The sequence below is a fragment of the Choristoneura fumiferana genome, chromosome 26 (genome assembly GCF_025370935.1).
Source record: "Choristoneura fumiferana chromosome 26, NRCan_CFum_1, whole genome shotgun sequence".
In the NCBI taxonomy this organism is placed as follows: domain Eukaryota; kingdom Metazoa; phylum Arthropoda; class Insecta; order Lepidoptera; family Tortricidae; genus Choristoneura; species Choristoneura fumiferana.
The window spans coordinates 6,723,183-6,742,217 of record NC_133497.1 but is presented as its reverse complement, the minus strand read 5'-3'; the positions used below and the strand labels follow the sequence as shown (position 1 = coordinate 6,742,217).

The 19,035-nt window shown below is 36.2% G+C and overlaps 3 protein-coding genes across 5 annotated transcripts in view; 2 read left to right on the top strand and 1 right to left on the bottom strand.

The window, feature by feature from the left end:
- The first annotated feature begins 409 nt into the window (after positions 1-409).
- LOC141442820 (H/ACA ribonucleoprotein complex subunit 4-like) lies at positions 410-3,756 on the top strand. Its single transcript, XM_074107936.1, has one exon. The coding sequence runs from the start codon at positions 582-584 to the stop codon at positions 2,118-2,120; it is 1,539 nt and encodes a 512-aa protein (XP_073964037.1). The 5' UTR covers positions 410-581; the 3' UTR covers positions 2,121-3,756.
- A 754-nt stretch (positions 3,757-4,510) lies between these two features.
- On the top strand, positions 4,511-8,837 carry LOC141442833 (uncharacterized). The gene is made up of 4 exons (XM_074107961.1): positions 4,511-5,530; positions 6,197-6,330; positions 7,244-7,355; positions 7,819-8,837. The coding sequence occupies exons 1-4, from the start codon at positions 4,643-4,645 to the stop codon at positions 8,017-8,019; spliced, it is 1,335 nt and encodes a 444-aa protein (XP_073964062.1). The 5' UTR covers positions 4,511-4,642; the 3' UTR covers positions 8,020-8,837.
- Positions 8,838-11,461: 2,624 nt separating this feature from the next.
- Positions 11,462-19,035, bottom strand: part of LOC141442831 (uncharacterized) — a 64,126-nt gene continuing 56,552 nt past the window's right edge. For all 3 annotated transcript variants that reach the window (XM_074107955.1, XM_074107957.1, XM_074107956.1), the window contains one exon: positions 11,462-12,860. In XM_074107955.1, coding sequence (XP_073964056.1) covers positions 12,668-12,860 — 193 coding nt within the window. In that variant the 3' untranslated portion in view covers positions 11,462-12,667. The remainder of the gene's footprint in view (positions 12,861-19,035) is intronic.

Below are 19,035 nucleotides of genomic sequence, written 5' to 3'. Positions count from 1 at the left end.
AATAAAAAGATAATGAGTTTTAAGGAAATCATTTAAATTAAAAATTACACAGACACCGACACCTTGCATAATAATAAATTGATAGTCCAGCATTTAACATTTCAATTTATGTCAAACGAATACGTTTTAAAATAATCATTAACTTAGCGCTTTATTATTACCCTGGTATCACAAAAAAAAATAGGTACGTTCATTGCTATTTTTTCTGGTACTAAATTACACGAACCCTAATACTAATTTAATAACAAATATGAGTTTTTCTATTTTGCTCTTTAAAATTATACCCAAGTTGTATTTTATTTTATTAATTTTGTGACTAAAACAAACTTATTACGAACGCTTTCTGACAAAGAAAAATAAAAATGTTGCCATACTCAAAAAGTGCCTTGCCTGCCTGCCTTCATTCATTATTTGGCCGAAAAACATTTCCGAAGCTAACCTCTAACCCAAAAATATAGCACGTGTGCGTTTTAATCAGTGAACGACGCAAGTGCTCCAAATAATCAACGTATTTCACTTATATAAGTGTGCCAAGACGCTCTGCGCGTGAAAAACAAACGCGCATACATAATTCATCGAAAATGACGGAAGTATTGCAACCCGGTGCGGAAGTTTTATCTGAGAAAAAGAAGAAGAAAAACAAGGATGGTGTGTCGTTGGGCGCGTTTCAGAAGCTCGGAGACTTCAAGATCGAGCCCTCGGAAAGTGTCAAGAAGCTGGACACTGCTTACTGGCCTTTGTTGTTAAAAAACTTCGACCGACTCAACGTGCGTACTAACCACTACACGCCATTGCCTTTCGGAAACTCGCCATTAAAACGACCCATCGCCGATTACGTGAAGTCTGGCTTCATCAACGTCGACAAACCGAGCAACCCGAGCTCCCACGAGGTGGTTTCCTGGATAAAACGGATCCTGAAAGTAGAAAAAACCGGTCACTCTGGCACGCTCGATCCCAAGGTGACAGGCTGTCTTATCGTTTGTGTGGACAGAGCAACAAGGTTAGTAAAGTCTCAACAAAACGCTGGTAAGGAGTATGTGGCAGTTTTCAGTTTGCATTCTGCTGTGGAGAGCATCAAAAAAGTCACACAAGGTCTAGAAAAGCTGCGAGGTGCATTGTTCCAAAGGCCACCGCTAATATCAGCTGTGAAACGTCAACTTCGTGTCCGTTCCGTGTATGACAGCAAACTCCTTGATTTTGATGCAGAACGCAACATTGGTGTCTTCTGGGTCAGCTGTGAGGCTGGCTCGTACATCAGAACCATGTGTGTACATCTTGGACTTATGCTTGGAGTCGGTGGTCAAATGATTGAGCTTAGAAGAGTCAGATCCGGTATCCAAGGAGAGAAAGAAGGCATGGTGACAATGCATGATATCCTAGACGCTCAATGGGCTTATGAAAATCACAAAGACGAAACTTACCTGCGTAGGGTTATCAACCCTCTTGAAGGTCTATTAGTAGCGCACAAGAGGATCTTCGTAAAAGACAGTGCAGTCAATGCCATCTGCTACGGTGCTAAAGTCCTCCTACCTGGTATTCTAAGATACGAAGACGGTATAGAAATTGATCAAGAAATTGTTATCGTGACAACAAAGGGAGAGGCGATAGCGTTGGCTGTTGCACTAATGACAACTTCGACAATGGCATCTTGTGATCATGGAGTTGCTGCTAAATTAAAACGGGTTATCATGGAAAGAGATACCTATCCACGAAAATGGGGCTTAGGACCTAAGGCGTCACAGAAGAAGACCCTGATTCAACAAGGAAAGTTAGATAAATTCGGCAAACCTAATGAAAACACGCCTGCTGAGTGGCTAAACAGCTACAAGGATTACAATAAGGGTAAGCCTAAGACTGACGCAAATGGTGCCGCAGAAGAAGCAGAAGATGGAAGCAGGAAGCGTACAGCCAGCACGGCAAATGCGGATGACACAAATAACTCCATTGAAATGAAATCTGAGAAAAAGAAAAAGAAGAAGAAGCGTGACTTAGATGAGACTGCAGAAGGTGAGACTACAGCTGCCGACACTACGATGGAAGTAGAGGGAGACGGAGAAGTACGTAAGGAGAAGAAAAAGAAGAAGAAGAAGGACAAACATCAAGACGCTGAAGCAGAATGAGGGATAGTTTATTAAATGTTTTTATGTCTCAGTGAGAGTTTAAGTAATCATTTACAAACAGAGGGTTCTTTTGTTTTTCGCCGAAAATTTGGTGGCCACATGATTCGTTTCCAAACTGTTTCATATGGAAGAACAATTTATTTTTAAACTATTTATTTCAGGATTTTTATAAAACTAACCTAACTTAACCTTCTGGGTCCCCCGGTCCTGACTAGAGGACATAAAAAAAAATTAACTTTACTTGATTGATGTTCGGTTCAAATTGTGAAAACAGAAATTTTACATCGGGTCTCAGGAAATTAACTTAACCCTAACTGTAGGGTAATACAAGATAGTCCTGAATAATTAACAGTGCCAGAAAAAAAATTGTTTATCCATTATGAAACAGTTGGGATATGTATCATTTGCCAAAAATATTTTCTGTGAAAAGCCTGGATCCCCAACCAGAGATTCAAACTGCAACATATTCATGCCAGACTATGAAATTTGATGCAGTTTGTTAGTCTGGTTATATTATGCTATAGGTAAATGACCTATGTAAACATGAGTTGTTACAGTATAAACCAGTATGCAATCAAGAAACAGTTAAGTTCACACACTCTGAGAGTGCAAATTTTGTATATACTGCCAGTGTCACTCCTGTAAACTTAATCATTTGGGTTTAAAAATCTTTGCGATGCAACAATCTCATTGATTGCAACACCAGTGAAATTTTAGTTTTATAGATGTGAATAAGTTTGAAACTTGCTAGGTAAAAGTGCAGTTTATATATGCCTGAATAATCACATGGGAATTTACTACAATAGTGTACAGTCAAGTGTAAAAATATGAAGTTCTTCAAAGTTTCAAAAATAAGACCACAGTCTCTTATTCCAACGCAATAAGGCCATAGTTACATATTTTTGAGTGGTTCAAATAGATACTAATTTTTCATTTGACTGTACCTACTCCCTGTTTTTTCGTGTGTTTTAAGATCAAAAATATGCACTCCTTCATGCCTCTAGCCGTAAGGTCGGTGTCTATACATTTGATTCAATGGCTGTATATCTATACACACATTGTATTGTAGGCACATTATATAAGGGCATGAATTATCAGGGCGTGTATTATTATTGTACACTAGCTGGTGCCCGCGGCTTCGCCCACGGTGTAGTTTTTTTTTTTACTTTCTAAATTTTCTTTTATAAGAACCTTCTGACAATAGCAAACAACAAAAAAAGAATTAGCGAAATCGGTCCAGCCGTTCACGTGTGATGCCGTGACCAAGGGAAATAGGAATTCATTTTTATATATTAAAAATATAAGATTCTGAGGTGACACTTGTGTAGACATACATTAACTACACTCAAGTAAATAAACTGCTAGTAACTATGAATTGAGTATTTGTTGAATATCTAGGTAGCTTTTAAATATGACGCCATTTTATAGTCTAATTTAAACTAGACATGAATATTCCATATTATAGTTATGGATTCCTAAGCAGGTTTTTTTAATTTGCTATGGACCCCAACTTGAACTCGTGTTAATTTTAAGTCAAACAAAATGTTTTATTTGAAGTTAATAATTATAAGTTAGTTGTAAGTGAGATGTTGTAATGTTTTGAATAACTGGACAACATTAAAATTTTTAAAACAAATTTGTATTTTTTTTGTAAAAATATGTAGTCAAATAATTCCACACTTTTTGTCAAACAGTTTGCCCATGTTACACTGGAGTAGCACGTGAGGCATTTTACCTTAGCTTGGGCTAACCAAAGTCATTAGATGATCTCTGGCCTGTGTTTCTTCCACAGATTACCCCCCTAGGGTTACTTGTTTATTTCGTGAAAAAATATCATTAATAACTACAGTAACTGGAAGTAACTAACTGGTCGGCCGATCTGTCGGGCTAACATGGTGTTTACAAGAGATAAGACTAAGCTAGATTAATTGTTTGCCCTAGAAACCGAAATCACTGCCAATTTCATTAAAATCGTTAGGAACTTTTCTGAGATCGTCGAAATAAATATACACATATATAGACCTTGATATACATGGTACAGGCACCAGCACCAATATCTGATACAACAAGCGTGCATAAATATCTGAGACGAGTCTATTTCTAGGGCCAGAAGGACGTGTCAGATATTTTGGACGCTCCGCTGTAGCAATATTAATGCTGGTGACTGTACGAGTATTATGTTGAAAACGAAAACTACACATCACACTAAAACTGCGCTTAGTAGTGACATCTAGCATAAAAATATATAATTATTGTAGTAGCGCTATTCGGCAATAGATAGCGGTTTGTCAAAGGCGTAATTTAGTTTTGAACTCAAACCATTTGCAGCTTGGATGTGGCAATAGCAATTGAATGAAGACCGCTTGAGATTAATGCCAACGAAAAACGCCTGTGCTTTGTTTTTATTTGGTTGGACCTTTTGTCGTTTGGCATACGTCAAATATTTTGTATTTGTAAATAAATTTTGAATATTTTTATTTTAGCTTTAGTGTGAATAGTATTTGATAATAATCGAATAGACCATGTATAATAAAAGCTTGCTTGTTTACAGTAAAGATTATAATATCGAATATTTCCTGCAAGAGGATGTGTGCCGCTTTTGCTGGAAAAGAAACGCTGTACAAGAATTAATGGCAAAAACTTACGAAAATGAGTGTGAATCTAAAAGCTCCATTTTAGATCAAATACGAGACTGTCTAGACATTAACCTTGCACATGATTGTTACCCGAATAAAGTGTGCAATGCTTGCTACGATGAAATAAAAAGGTTCTACTACTTCAAGAATTTCTGTCAAGAAACCGATAAAAGGTTAAAAGAAATCTTACAAACTAATAGTACAGAGATTAAAAAAGACTCCATCCAATCGGAATTACCAATAAAAGCAGAAAAACACGTTTCTACGCACATTGAAGATGATAATTTTGATGGACTCTTAGAAACTTTCCATCATTCAGACTCAAGTGAAAATGAAAAGAAACAAAAGAAAGTTAAATTAAAACAAACTTACATACCAAAAAGGTCACCAACATACTGTAACATTTGTAGATTAGATTTGAAAACTTTGGAACATTTGACGCAACACAATTCCGTATCCCATGGTATTGAGGGCAACTTTTACAAGTGTTTTGGTTGTGAGAAAAGGTTTAAAAGTCGCAAAACTAGAATAGGGCACGAAATTAATTTTTGTAAAGGTTTAAAAGACGGCTACCGTTGCATGGTCTGTGAGCGATGTTTGCCCAAGCGTAGAATGTACGAAGCACATATGAGAGATCATAGAGATAATGTGGCCATAGAGTTGCCGGACAAACTTTTTAAATGTAAGCAATGTTGCATTTCGTTTAAGACTCGAGAGGGATTAAAGGAGCATGTTTCTAAACATGGGAATGAAAAAAAGAATTATGTTTGTGAAGTAAGTATTTTGTAGATAGATATATATTTCTATAGGATAGCCTAAAGTAAATAACATGGGTAAATCATCTTCACAATCCCTATTTTAAAAGACCTATCCAACAATACCACACACCACACTATAGGTATATTTAAATTTGTACGCCTATCTTTAGGTAGAAAGTGGAGATTCAGAATAGTTTTAAGATCATTTATGTACACCTGCTTTCAACAAATAAATTATTATTATTATTATAGGTTAGATGGAAAAAAACACCCCTTTTTGGCCTAATTTTATTATACCACTGTTGGAATAATTGCTACATATATTCATGCAAAATTACAGCTTTCTAGTACTGATAGTCTCTAAGCTAAGCCACTGACGGACAGACAGACAGACATGACGAAACTATATGGTTTCCATTCTTGCTATTTTGGCTATGGAACCCTAAAAAATAGTTTTTATTTATAAAAATTTATTCTTTAAATTTTTATTACATTTAAAATTTACAAGCTTAATGGTGAAGGGGAAAACATCAAAACATCATGTGGAAACATCATCAATGGAGTGTGTAAAGTTACCAATCCTCACTGGGTCCGCGTGGGAACTATGACCCAAGCCCTCTGTGCCCAGCAGTGGGTATACAGGCTAGGATGATGATAATACTTTAAATTTAATTTTCTACAGAGCTGTGGCCGTGTGTTCACGCGGCAAGACTACTTACACAAGCACAAACTCACGCACACAGGCACGAAGCAGCATGTATGCCCGCACTGCGGTTTCCGCTCTACACAACGTTCGTCGCTCACTGTACATATCAGGTGTGACTTGCTATCAAATGTCCTTCTAATAATAAGCTAGAATCCTAGATAAAAAATAGTAATGTTGCCGCTACTTTGAAAAAAATTATCTCAAATCAATACGCCAAAAAAATTGAACTTTGGAACAATGCACATAAAGTCCACTCAGAAAATGATTGATGTTGATAAACGAGTTTTATAATTAGTGACGATCATAGACCTTATATCGAGATAGACGAAAAGAGCGCTTCAAACTGTATGAGAACCTAGCGTGTCGAATTTTTCGTACCTACGATGACGTCACGAGCGAGATTTAGTGATGGGAAATCAAGACCGCACGGTACTGATTCAAAGGCGTGCCGCCGTGCATTTTCAAAACGCATCGCGCATTTAGGTCGGACAAAACCTTGACCGTGCATCAAACTTTTTACACGCAAGGTAGGTAAACTCTAACCCCCTTATTCATAAACGACAATCAAACCTATTTTAGTTAAAATGCCGCTAAAATTCGTTTGTCCTTATCTGTCACTTCGACATTTGTATTTGTTAGAAAGGGACAAAGCATTTGTTAGTTAACATAGGCTTGTTAAGTTTTATGAATAAGGGGGTAAAGGTCTATCTCCATACATATGAGGTCTGTGGTGACGATATATAAGTCACATTCATTTAGTCACTCAGTTAGATTATCAGAAAGTATTAGACACTATTTTTTCCTTTTGTCATTTAAACAAAAAATAATAAAGACGTAGGCAGTTAAATTCCCGCGTATGGTCCCTAATAATGTATGATTCCTGTGGGATCAAAAAAGTTTTAAACTACCGCGAAGTCGCTGGCAAAAGCTAGTATCGAATATTTGTAAATACATCTTTTCTCTCTTTTTCTGTCTCTGTTTTTTGCGTGATCCGTAGTAAAAGAAGCGGTGGTTGTGTTCCAGGAAGCACACAGGCGAGCGTCCGTACAGCTGCGACATGTGCCCACAGCGTTGCATTTCCAGCTCCAACCTGCGCGCGCACCGCCGCCGTCATCTTGGATTGAAGAAATTCGAGGTGACACCCACTTGAATACCCCCCATTTCTTTTAAGGAGCTGAAACCGTGAAGTAACTTCAAAAATAAGCTGAATATTAATTTCTAATTCCTGAAAATCCTACTAATATTATAAATACGAAAGTTTGTGTGTACACTGTTGTATGTTTGTTACTTCTACATGTTAAAACGGCTGGACGGATTTCAATGAGTTTTGGTATGTAGTATTTTTTTTATTTAGAGATCACCACCGCCCATAAACATCTGCAACACCAGGGGTATTTATTTTTAATCTACTACATAATTATATTATGTTTTGAAAAATGACTTTCTGCCAAGTTTCTTGCGGCGCATTCTTCTTGGCAATTATGGTCTTTCCGATAGCGCTGGTAGTATAAAAACGCGACATGTAAAAGAGCCCTTTGCTTTACTTGCAGAATAAACGTATGAATGTTGATTAGGTCATTTTTAATTTATTTTTACAGTGCACGATATGCGACAAAAAGTTCGGGTATAAAGTGAGTCTCGACGAGCACATTGAGTCCTCTCACCACCGCTCGCAGACGCACGCTTGCCGCCACTGTGGCGCCACCTACTCGCGCAAACGCGGCCTGCGGCGCCATCTATTGGCCAAGCACGAGACACACAAGGATGAAAATGGAGTTTGTGACGTTTTCACAGGTTGATGATTGTAGGATATTCGAAAAGATCGGGTATTAATAAAGACAGTTTTGATGACATTCCAGTCTTCAAGGAGGGCTATCGTTTTTTGTCGTTTTTGTCGTATCGTGTTGCGTGAGATTTATAAGTGTGGCTTTCAAAGTCTGTTATTACGGACGTGAAAACAAATTTTACATTAAAAACATATTTAATACACTTTACAACCGTCCCATAAAAATATCGAGCAACCACAGTGTTGCGTATCCCGTTGTGTTCGGAAAAAAGGGAGGACAAAAGTTTCCGAAATACAAAACTGTCTCAAAGCACAGACATTCATTGCCCCGTAACGCATTATTTCCATAATTAATTTCAGGTAATGCAAAATATTCACAAAATTATTCCAATTATAAATAAACCCGCGTAGCTCACCCAAAAACTATGAGATTTGATATTTCGGAGACCTCACGCTACACTAGCGCCTCTAGCGGCGAATTCATACGCGATAGCCCTCAATGTGTTGAGTGGATGTGGAAAAAAGTTATAGGCCCTGAAGGGAAACTGCCGTAAATCCTTTATTTAGCTCATTTTACTTAAAGGAAACATTTTAATTTATGAAAAGAATTGTCAATGACATGTCAATCGGGTTGACAGGTCAAATTCATTTAACTGCTAAAAAAACCGAAATCTAAAGAGATTCTGAGATTCAGTGTTGTACCCTCTCGCCAATAGATGGCACTAGCCGTCATAAAATGTGCAGTAAAAGATGTATTTATTTATTTACTTATAAAAGTTGTAAATGCTTAAACTATTTATAAAACTGAATAAAATCAATTTACGAAATAATGCTATGTTTTTCATTGTGTTTTATTTTCATGGGTTTATGAGAAATTAAACAAAGATCAGTTTGTAATAACTTTTATTTTTAATTCGGAATAAAAATAAAAAATCTCTATTAAACTGTACGGACGACACTAGCATGCATACGCCACGGCAGTAAATGGAAGACAACGTCCTAGCACGCTGGCAATAGACTGGGAAGCCATGTCGCTCCGAATTAGACTAATATTAGACTAAGTACAGATGTAGTAAGTAATCCTTTCTCATCGTAAAATTTCGTAACACACGACTACGTGTCTATGAATAAATAAATTATCGTATTAATAAGTGACATGTTTGTATTAAATAAATAGGGTACCTACTTTATTTGTTAGTGACAAATGTCAAACCGCGATATTACATCACACTGAGATATATGACCCCCACGATCAAATTATATAGAGTATGTAGTATAGACAAAAATCGAATAAATTGTTTTATTTAGGTGTTAACCACTCTATATTGATTATTAATCTCTCGATATGACCTTCCCCTTCGCTGTCTTGATGAGTCCTGAGGCTGAAGGATCCAGCATTTGGTCTTCCATTTTCCATACCGTGTTTGGATTTAGGATTTATAATAAACATTTATTACATTTTTATTATTTACATTTTTACAAAATTTGATCTGTTATATCCACAAAATTAATAGAAGGTAATATTTATTGCAATCACTTTAGATACAAACCACTTTTGAAATCAAAAATACATTTAATTACTGTTGATATAGTCCGTGTCATAAAATTAGCAACAGAAATGTGGAAGGCGCTTTAAGATATAATGTTTATTAGCTCGAAATGAAAGTCACTGTACCACGTAAGTCCAATAATAATAATAATAAAAAAACAGTTTAAAAACGATGTGTTACTAGCGCCATCTAGTAAACAATAATGACATCATTTGTGAATCAAAACTTAATGCACCACTACTATTTAAGTATAATTCGTAATTTCTCAGTAAAATAAATAAATCTAATTGTTTCATTACATATTTCCTAATTGGCATTTTTTACCCATTATCCAACTACAGCTAGGAATATTCACAAAATGACAAACCCACTTGGCTTTTTAATTTTAATTATTAATAAGTACATTTACTAAGAAATTCGACGATCTACACAATCAATTACACGAATATATTGTCAAATAGAGGAACTTGCTCGTTTACGTACTATAATTCTGTAAGGGAAATCAAACTTACACCGTGTTGCCAATAGGTGACGCTAGGAGTCTCAAACTTCAACATTAAAATTATACTTTAATCCATCAAAATTCAACCCACCGTTTTTTTCCTGTCATCATTAGGTACTGCCATTTCAACTGTATTTTTTGATAAATTGAAGTCTACAAGTTGACTACCTGTTTTGCCTTTTTTTTATTTAAATTGATTCAAGCTTAATATAAATCTGCATATTCTGTCTAACAGATAACAAAAAAGTAAAATGAAAAATAGTTTAAAAATAAGTTACTCGTTAACCACAATGCAAAGGTTGCTTTAATTTTTTTATTGTTGTATTATTTTAGAGTAAGTTTGATATCCCTTACTTTCGCTAAATAAATACTAAATATAAACATTTACTTAACCTAAAGTTAAATCTTAATATTTACATGATATTAGTGCTTAATTTCTACAAATGTTTATTATAGGTAAATAAAATAAAGTTATTTGAAATTGATAATTGAAACTGAACCATTTCATATAATATTATTTTTAAATATTTTATTTAGACAATTTAATACTGTTATCCTCGTTTCATACTATGTATGTAAAATTCTATTTATTTATAGTTTTGCTTTGACTTTTGATATAAATTTTCTGGCATGCTAGTTATACTTATTAATAAAAACAAAATTAAAATTCTTAAACTACGAGATTTCAAAAATACTCCACCGGAATAAAATTAAAAAACAAAATTATATTAAATCACAAATGTTCGTAATCAATATTTTACAATATTTACAAACAAAAATGAATCTGGAACTCAGTACCATATTTTATTAAATAATTGGACAAATTTAATAATTTTTCTTCAACTGTCCACAACACAATAGACAACAGTAGAAAGAGAAACTAAACATCGATGCATTTTTTTTTCATCACACTTGCTCGTAAACAGTGTCGTAACATGCAGGCTACCTTAGTTGCAACCCCCCAAATAAAACCCTCGACCTTAATGTGCTTGTCATGAAACCCGTGGTCGGTAAATGAGTCATTGCGCGTACACATTTTCTTGTCATGAAGCCCAAGGTCGGTCGCATGAGTCAGTGCCCGTACTGATGGCGCTGCGCGCGCTGCTGCAGGACTACATGGACCACCACATGCACACGCACGTTGCGGCGCATGCTGAGGGAGGTTGAGGGCGACGTTGCCAAGAGCACAGCCTAAGGTATCGCCAATATTAGGAAGAATTATATTTTTTCTTTTACAAATATAAAATTTTACTTGCAAATGTGATGAAAAACATTGTATGTCGCACGGGCGGTACTATAATTACGAACATCGACTTATTAAAGCCCTCAGTCTTCGACTTCGGGCTTCTAATAGACTCTCGCTCGTAATTCCTTATTTACCGGCCTTAAGACACAATGCACTATTATTTCCCGGATTCTTATTATTGCCATGGACGTCTAGGGTCTATGCACCTGCCGCGTTTATTGAACGCGCGTTTGTACGGATACAAATGCGATACGACGCGAATTGTTTTTTTATTATTATTGTGGCTGTAGGCAATCTTTGCCTTTGGCTGTTGGGCGATACTAACCCGGGGGCAATTTATATATGTCATCTGTGAACCTGGGAAAGTGGAAAAAATCTGTAATGTCACAGAATTACAGGTACCAGGTAGGGTACACTAGCTGGGCACAGTAGCGTCCAAAAGTGGGTATTGGGTTCCAACCCGAGACTATTCTATGCCTATCAATCTTGGGTCAACTCTCACCTAGCTATAGACCTCGAGATCAGAAAGATCTTTGTAGATCTAAGTCCCTCCAGCCCAGCGGTACCTGGGACGACCAACCGGTCTATACCCACTTCGTCGTACTAAGTAGGTACGCTCACTTCACGATCGATGGCTTCGATTACTCAATCGAGCCATGTAAAGAGCTTAACTCAACTAAAAATTTCGATTAACTATTTGACCACTAGCCGATTACCCGGGACTCCGTCCGCGTAGAATTCTTTTATCGCTATCCCGCGGGAACTATTCTATTTCCCGGGATAAATACTATCCTATGTCCTTCCCCGGGACTCAAACTATCTGTATACCGAATTTTATCTAAATCGGTTCAGCGGTTTAGACGTGATGCAGTAACAAACAAACAGACTTACGAACTTTCACATTTATAATATTAAAATAAGGAAATAGGAAAAGAAGGAATAGGATAAGATAGAAGATAATTTTATATTTAGCTTCTCGTATTTCAAATTCAGGTAAATTTTTCGCCACACCCAAATGATAGATTTTTCATAGATGTGACTACGAAGATTGGCCCCCTTCAATAGTATCATCCACGTAACATATTATGGTTTTAAACTGCAGCTGCACTGTTTTACGCACACTTCTGGAGTTAGAAAGCTATAGATATCTGCGAAAAAACCCAGTAAACTAGACTTCCTTGACCACGTTTTATCCTAGAACATTGGAATTTGGGCCATTGGGATTACAAAATTAGCTCATAATTTCGTTGTCATGATCCAGAAAATCTGTCATATGTATAGATAGGTATTCTATATTCTTGCGTTACTACGTGAACCTTTATTTTGGGTAAGTTAGGCTGATCTTCACGACTTCTTAGTGACTTTAATATGGCAAGTTGTCTCTTAAATAAGCATGTTTAGTGTACTCTCGTTGCAAGCACCGTCCCCACCAAGACCTCCGAGTGCAGGACTTGACTGGCTTCAACACGAAACAGCGCGTCTGCACCACGTTGAAGAACAGTTTGCCCACCATGTTGGAGACTGAAGTGTCGGCCAGCTTCAAGCACGCACGGAATCTGGAATGAGATGGGGTATTTGGTAAGTCTTTTTTTGGGTTGAGCCTTATAGGCACTAGGTCTTTGCTTTTATTTAGGTACTTGTGTTGTTTTTAAATTTTTATTTTAGTCTTAGGTAAGCGCCCACGTCGTCCCGGGTTCGTTTCGGGGGATAAAAGGTGAAGGTCGATAATGGGTTATACTGGGTTTGGATAGGTATTTAACTAAATGTAAACAAACTTCAGCTACCAGACTTGGTACATTCAAGGATTTTAAACATTTTACTTATCTATCATTGTCACACAAACTAGACTAGTGTATTTAAGACAAGTAATATTTAAGACACCAATTGACGTTGTTTTGTTTACATTTAGTTAAATACATATCTAAACCAAGTATAGTTTTTTTTGTTATCTAAACAAAAAAATATAAAGCTATAGCCAGTTAATGTTCCGCGTGATATCACGTTGAGCGACACTTTTTAGCACGCGCTTAATCTTTGTTGTTTTTTGTTTGATTTAAAAAAGAAAAAAAATACATGTCCATTATTTAAATTAGTCAATTGTTGTCTTCGAATTGGAAGTAATAACTTTAACCTATCTATAACTATTTGAAACCCGTCGTATCAAACGAGTACAAGCGATCATGTTTGATTCGGAAATCGTTTGACACCCTGCAAATACTTAGGTACAAAGTCAAGTCAAAAATCCTACTAATAACTAAATGAGAAAGTTTGTGAAGAAGTTTGATACCCAATCATGAAATAACGTCTGAACCTATTTAGATGAACTTTGGTACGGAGATATTTTAAGTCCAGAGAAGGATAAAATATAGTGTTTATCCCGGAAATTGCTTAGTTTCTGTGGAAAAGCTATTAATGAATTTGCAGAAGTAATCATACACATCAACTGATAGTATTATTAGTAATAAAATATAATGTAACAACTGTACTGATTAATGTTATAATTTTTTCAGTTTTAGTTATTCAGTTTTAATAAATCCCAAAAAGACGCCCAGCGCATCACTCGACAATAAAATCTGAAGTAAGCAAATACTAAACGGCAAACGTCACTTGAGAGCGCAATTTTCGCGCCAAATTTATTGCTCAAACGTCATAAAATGGCGGGAAATGGTGACGCGCGGCGCCGGCTGTTAAACTGACCGGCTTCAAAGTGAAACTAAAAAGACGGCTGGGTTATCATTACCATCATTACTATAATAGTGTTAGTCTACGAGTTCACGTGAGTTTAACATTTTAAAGATGCAGTTGTTGCTTCCGTAAGTGTATAAAGGATCAACATTTTTTTTTTTTTTTTTAGTAATAGATATAAGGTAAACAACATGTCGTTTTTTATGTAGCCTGTAATATGTCGCACGGCTGGGCAAAGGCCTACCCTTTATTCGCCACAAAAAAAGGTATAAAAATATAAATATTTTTTTTAAACAAAATACGTAGTTAATAGGAAATAACAAATCAACTTTCACTTATTTTTTTTTATATTTTCAAAACTATTTATCTTAAAATATAAACCAAACCAAATGTGTCATGTTACACGAATAAACAAGATTTTATTAAATTATTTGTTAAAAAAATAATAAATATATCTGAGGTGCTCACGAAAAGCCCTTTTTAATTTACCCCAACTCCCATCTTTAAAATTCCGCTACTGTCTCTAAATCGCTAACTTACACACACACGCACACACAAAATAACTGATTGCACAAAAGGAGAATGAATGAAATGAATGAGTAAATGTCAAAATCCTGCTGTTATTGTACGACATGTTGTAGCTGTGTGTGTAATCAATCATTCATTTCAACTCTCGTGGCACTATCTATACCTACGTGTTCGAATTTTGAAGTTAATCAGTGCAGTAGTTTCGAAGCAATATGACTGTGACAGAAAAACAGACACACATTTGAGATACGTAACCCTAAAAAGTAGGTATATTTTTTTTAATCAGCGCAAGGAATTTCTTGTTCAGCCCCTACAAAGATGGCACCAGTATCCAAATATTTTATCGAATCATAAGATCGCTTTAGTGATAAAATTATTGATGGAAGCGATAAAAGTTATATTTCCAGAACAGATTTTACCATTGATTTGATTGCGGTTTTGACACGTGGAATAATAAAATAAAATCAGCATGTTTTTTTACGAGTATGTTGGTATTTGGGTTACCCACTTTGGACATACATAGCTAACTAGCTAGACATATCGTAAGTCATCTAATAACGTAGTTCTCTTCGGCTTTTCACGGGACAGGAAAAAAAAACAGGTGAATTCAAATTTGAAATGAACAGAGAAGTGTGGCTCTTGTGCGCTTCTAGCTTGTGTGGTAATTTAACATTAAAAAATTTGGTGGATTCTGCCAGTGTCTATTAAGAAAGAAAGAAAGAGAGGTTTATTACGACAAACATAAGGTAAATTACTTTTACCTTTTATTACAAAATACATAAAGTTACGGTTATTTCGTTCTACTTTGAAAAATGCCATTTCAGGATAACTTTGTGATTTGACAGAGGTATATTATATTAGATCCCATAATTAGCTCCCATAACGGCCAGTGGACAACCGCCTCCGATGTGTTTTAAGTGAATATGCTCTCTAAAGTAAGAAAGCCCCACATAACTTTCCACTGTGGCTTTTTCAGGCCAGAAGGTACGAGTTAATCATTTTCACATCACAAAAAACAAACCTAAGCATCGATGCCACATCAGTTCATCACACTTGACTGCACCTCAAACTTTAAAGATCAAACGTTCAACTACAACTTTTCAAAATCGAACGCCACAAAGGCGAAAAAGTGCGGGTCAGAAAAAAAACACGGCGGTCAGCACTTTGGCTAACGAGACAAAAGTAAAAAAAAAACACAAGTTACTGGCCAGTATTTTTCGTTAATTCCTTTTCGGGAGCGTAAGCCTTCTTTTGTTCTTAGCCCGCATTGATTCGGTGTTTGACGGTACTGTAACTAAGCCACTTATGGCTTACGGGTGGCGGGAGAGATGGGGAGAGTCGATGGATATTAATAATAGAATATCGATAGGCGAATTGACGCAATTTGGGTCGAGAGGGTAGTGGGTACAAGTAGAAGTCAATTTACTGGGTTTCTCAAACATTTTTGATTATTAAAGACGTGTTGGTATGCCAGAGTTTTAGTTCCATTTTAATAAACATTTTCATTTTTAAATTACACAATTTAAGTTATCTTTCTGTAATAAACATAGCCCAACATGCCAACAAGAGAGTTTTAAAAATAAAGCGAATGTGTGTGCAATTGTTAGAGTCTTACAGTTTCTTTGTATCATAGAAGAGTGACGGCACCAATCATGGACACGTTAAGTACAGTAGTATCCAGTAATGGACAGCAAGGATTCAATGCCTTATAGCTCACCATTCATGAACTTTACCAGTTATGATCATCATTTATCTATCTGCACATAAGTGTTATTAGTTTTAGAAAAAGTAGCGTCCGTTTCTTAATATTAGGTAGCCGAAAAAATATTCCATTATTGGTTCCTTTCCATGACTGGCGCCCTCACCCAACCAATTTTCAACATAATAACCTACGCAGTTGCCTTGCTAAATAAATATCCCAAATTTAGGTAGGTATCGATATTTTCTTCGACATGTTCACATCACTACGACTTGACCAGAAGTTTGGCAAATCAAGCAGGAGAGTGCGCTACAAGTCCGATACATAGAGTAACGCGCGGCCACAGAGAGATTTAGAATCGATCAAAATGCTGGAAAATATTTTTAGGTATTGTTTAGCATTTTTAAACTTTATTTTTTTATAGGTGACATGTACCCAGCAGTAATAAATAGAAACGATTACTATTGTTGTGACTATTTTACTGCCCTATATTCTTCAATACGGTGAGGAAATAAAAAGTATAACTTCCTGAAAATCACTTTTAAACGAGCAATTCTTACCTAACTATATATTTTTTCGGGAATTACAGAAACGGTTCTAAAGATTTCGATGAAATTTTCTATGTGAGGAATTTTGGAGAATCATGCAATGAAGCTTGGTTATGGTTTATTCCATTTATATTCAAACGGTATTTCCGAGTGACATTATTTAAAAACTCAGTCCACTTCTCTCTGCCGTTTTCTATACTCTATGCTCCTTAAGTGCATACAAAGAGAAAAGCGCCCGCTAAGCTATAGCTTTGTCAGCTCTTCGTAATCCGCCCGCTCCCACGGTCGGACATTAACTAGCGATAATGTACTATTGCTAACGATTAGCGTAAGGCAAACAATTAACTAAACATGGAAAAAGATTTATCCGTGTCGGGTTGCTATTTTTGGTAACTTAAGTATCTAGATACTTATTTATTTATTTCCTCTGTTCGTTTGTTTATGAAATTGGTCTACCGAACCTATACCTACCTAGTGCCATCCACGAAGACGCGTGATTTAGTCAAAATTAGCCATTAATGACATTGTAATAAGAACCAGGGCACGCGTCATCGTGAATGACTCTACTATACATATTATTTTTATCGTCATTTTATTGTGCAGCGCACTAAAAATGCGATAAATTGAACTTTTTGAAATTTAGAAATTCCAGGATTTTACTGCACCTAATAAATTCCCCAATTAGCGGTTAAGATTTCGAGATTAGTACCTATTCGTCCAGCAGTTTTAACGTGAGAGAGTTGCAAACAAACACACACACTTACAAACTTTCGCATTCATAATTATTATACTTACTCTATTGAAGAAGTATACATATGTAGGTATACTGACCGGCAAAAAATCTGGCCCTCAAATGTAATGAAGTAATAGGTAATTTTGTATGGAGAGTGGGGCAATTTTTTGCCGCTGAGTACATAGCTATTTTGTCCGATGCAGTTGTTCATCATTTGCTCTCAGTACAAATTTACAAAGTAGGTATGGGTATGTTATTGGTCACTCAAGACAATAAAACCTGTTGTTTCCTGTTTAAGAATAACGTTACAAGCAATACATAATATACAGTCAAGGGCAAAGATATCGACACGGCCAAAGTTAAGTGCATAAAGTCGTGTATACATATTTTTGTAACTTTGGCCGTGTCGATATCTTTGCCCTTGACTGTACATGCGAAATACAAGCGAAAGGTTGTCCATACTAAGTTTTATCGCCTGCCGTTGGAACAGATTATAGTATCGTACTCGTACACTAATCACCACATTAGTGACGATGTTTTTATTTTTTAATGGAAATTAAAGCTGCTTCATGTTTTCTAGGATGACAATTTGTGCTTTCGGGGCAATAAATACGACAAAGCGAAGAAATACATAAGACATAACCTTAAAATAAAAGACGACAGAACCGCAGTCTTCCCGCCATAACTCGAATGCACAGATAAGAGCACTCGAACGAATGCGCCCGACAGCCGTTGACGTACCGCGCCATCTATAACGCGTCTTGTTTTGGCGGGAAATTATAGCCACCATTTTGGCGCGCTGTCAATACTTGTGGAATTGAGCTGGCGGTTTTTAAGTACAAGATTTTACGAGGGAATAGTTTAAAATAAGATTGCCCGTATTGAAGTCTACTTCAAAGCCTTCTAAGGCCTTAGTATTTTTATTTCTATTTTCTGTAGAGTTAGGGCTATGAGCTGTTTCAGAAACAAATAAATAGAATAAGTATCATGGAACTTTTGACACCAATTGACCTAATCCCAAACACTAAAAGTGAAGCTTTTACCTACTATAGGTACGTACCGGGCAACGGATAAATTATACTTGTACAGATAAACACCTACTTAAATACCTATTTAAACAACGAAAGTTCGCAAACAAGCATTCGTATTATTCCCACAAATATCTGCACCGACCGCGATCGAACTCGGGACCTCAAGCATCGTAGACAGGTTTTCTGCTTATCTAAGTAAATCGAAAGTTCTATTCGGTTCATGTAAAAGAACGTAACAAAATGCTTTTCCTAAGTCGGTTAAACAGATGCAACCTGAAGATGTAATGAGCTAAAGAAGCCATATTTTGCAAACAACTGGCCGTTTAGACGACAAGTTGACACGAGACGCCATTTTGCGCGACGTTCCAAATACGAAAATCGGGTGCACGGCTGAATGGGCGGGTAATGGCTCGGAAACCATAGACAAAACAGGTGTCCGCAAACCTGCGTGGAGGTTTATGGTTTATTTTTCATGCAGTTCTGTTGAATGACTTGAAAGACGCGTTT

Coding starts and splice junctions, on each gene's coding strand:
- LOC141442820 (XM_074107936.1), top strand. CDS start 582: ATGACGGAAGTATTGCAACCCGGTGCGGAAGTTTTATCTGAGAAAAAG.
- LOC141442833 (XM_074107961.1), top strand. CDS start 4,643: ATGTATAATAAAAGCTTGCTTGTTTACAGTAAAGATTATAATATCGAA. Junction 5,531..6,196: donor AAAAGAATTATGTTTGTGAA/GTAAGTATTTTG, acceptor AATTTTCTACAG/AGCTGTGGCCGTGTGTTCAC. Junction 6,331..7,243: donor TCGCTCACTGTACATATCAG/GTGTGACTTGCT, acceptor GTTGTGTTCCAG/GAAGCACACAGGCGAGCGTC.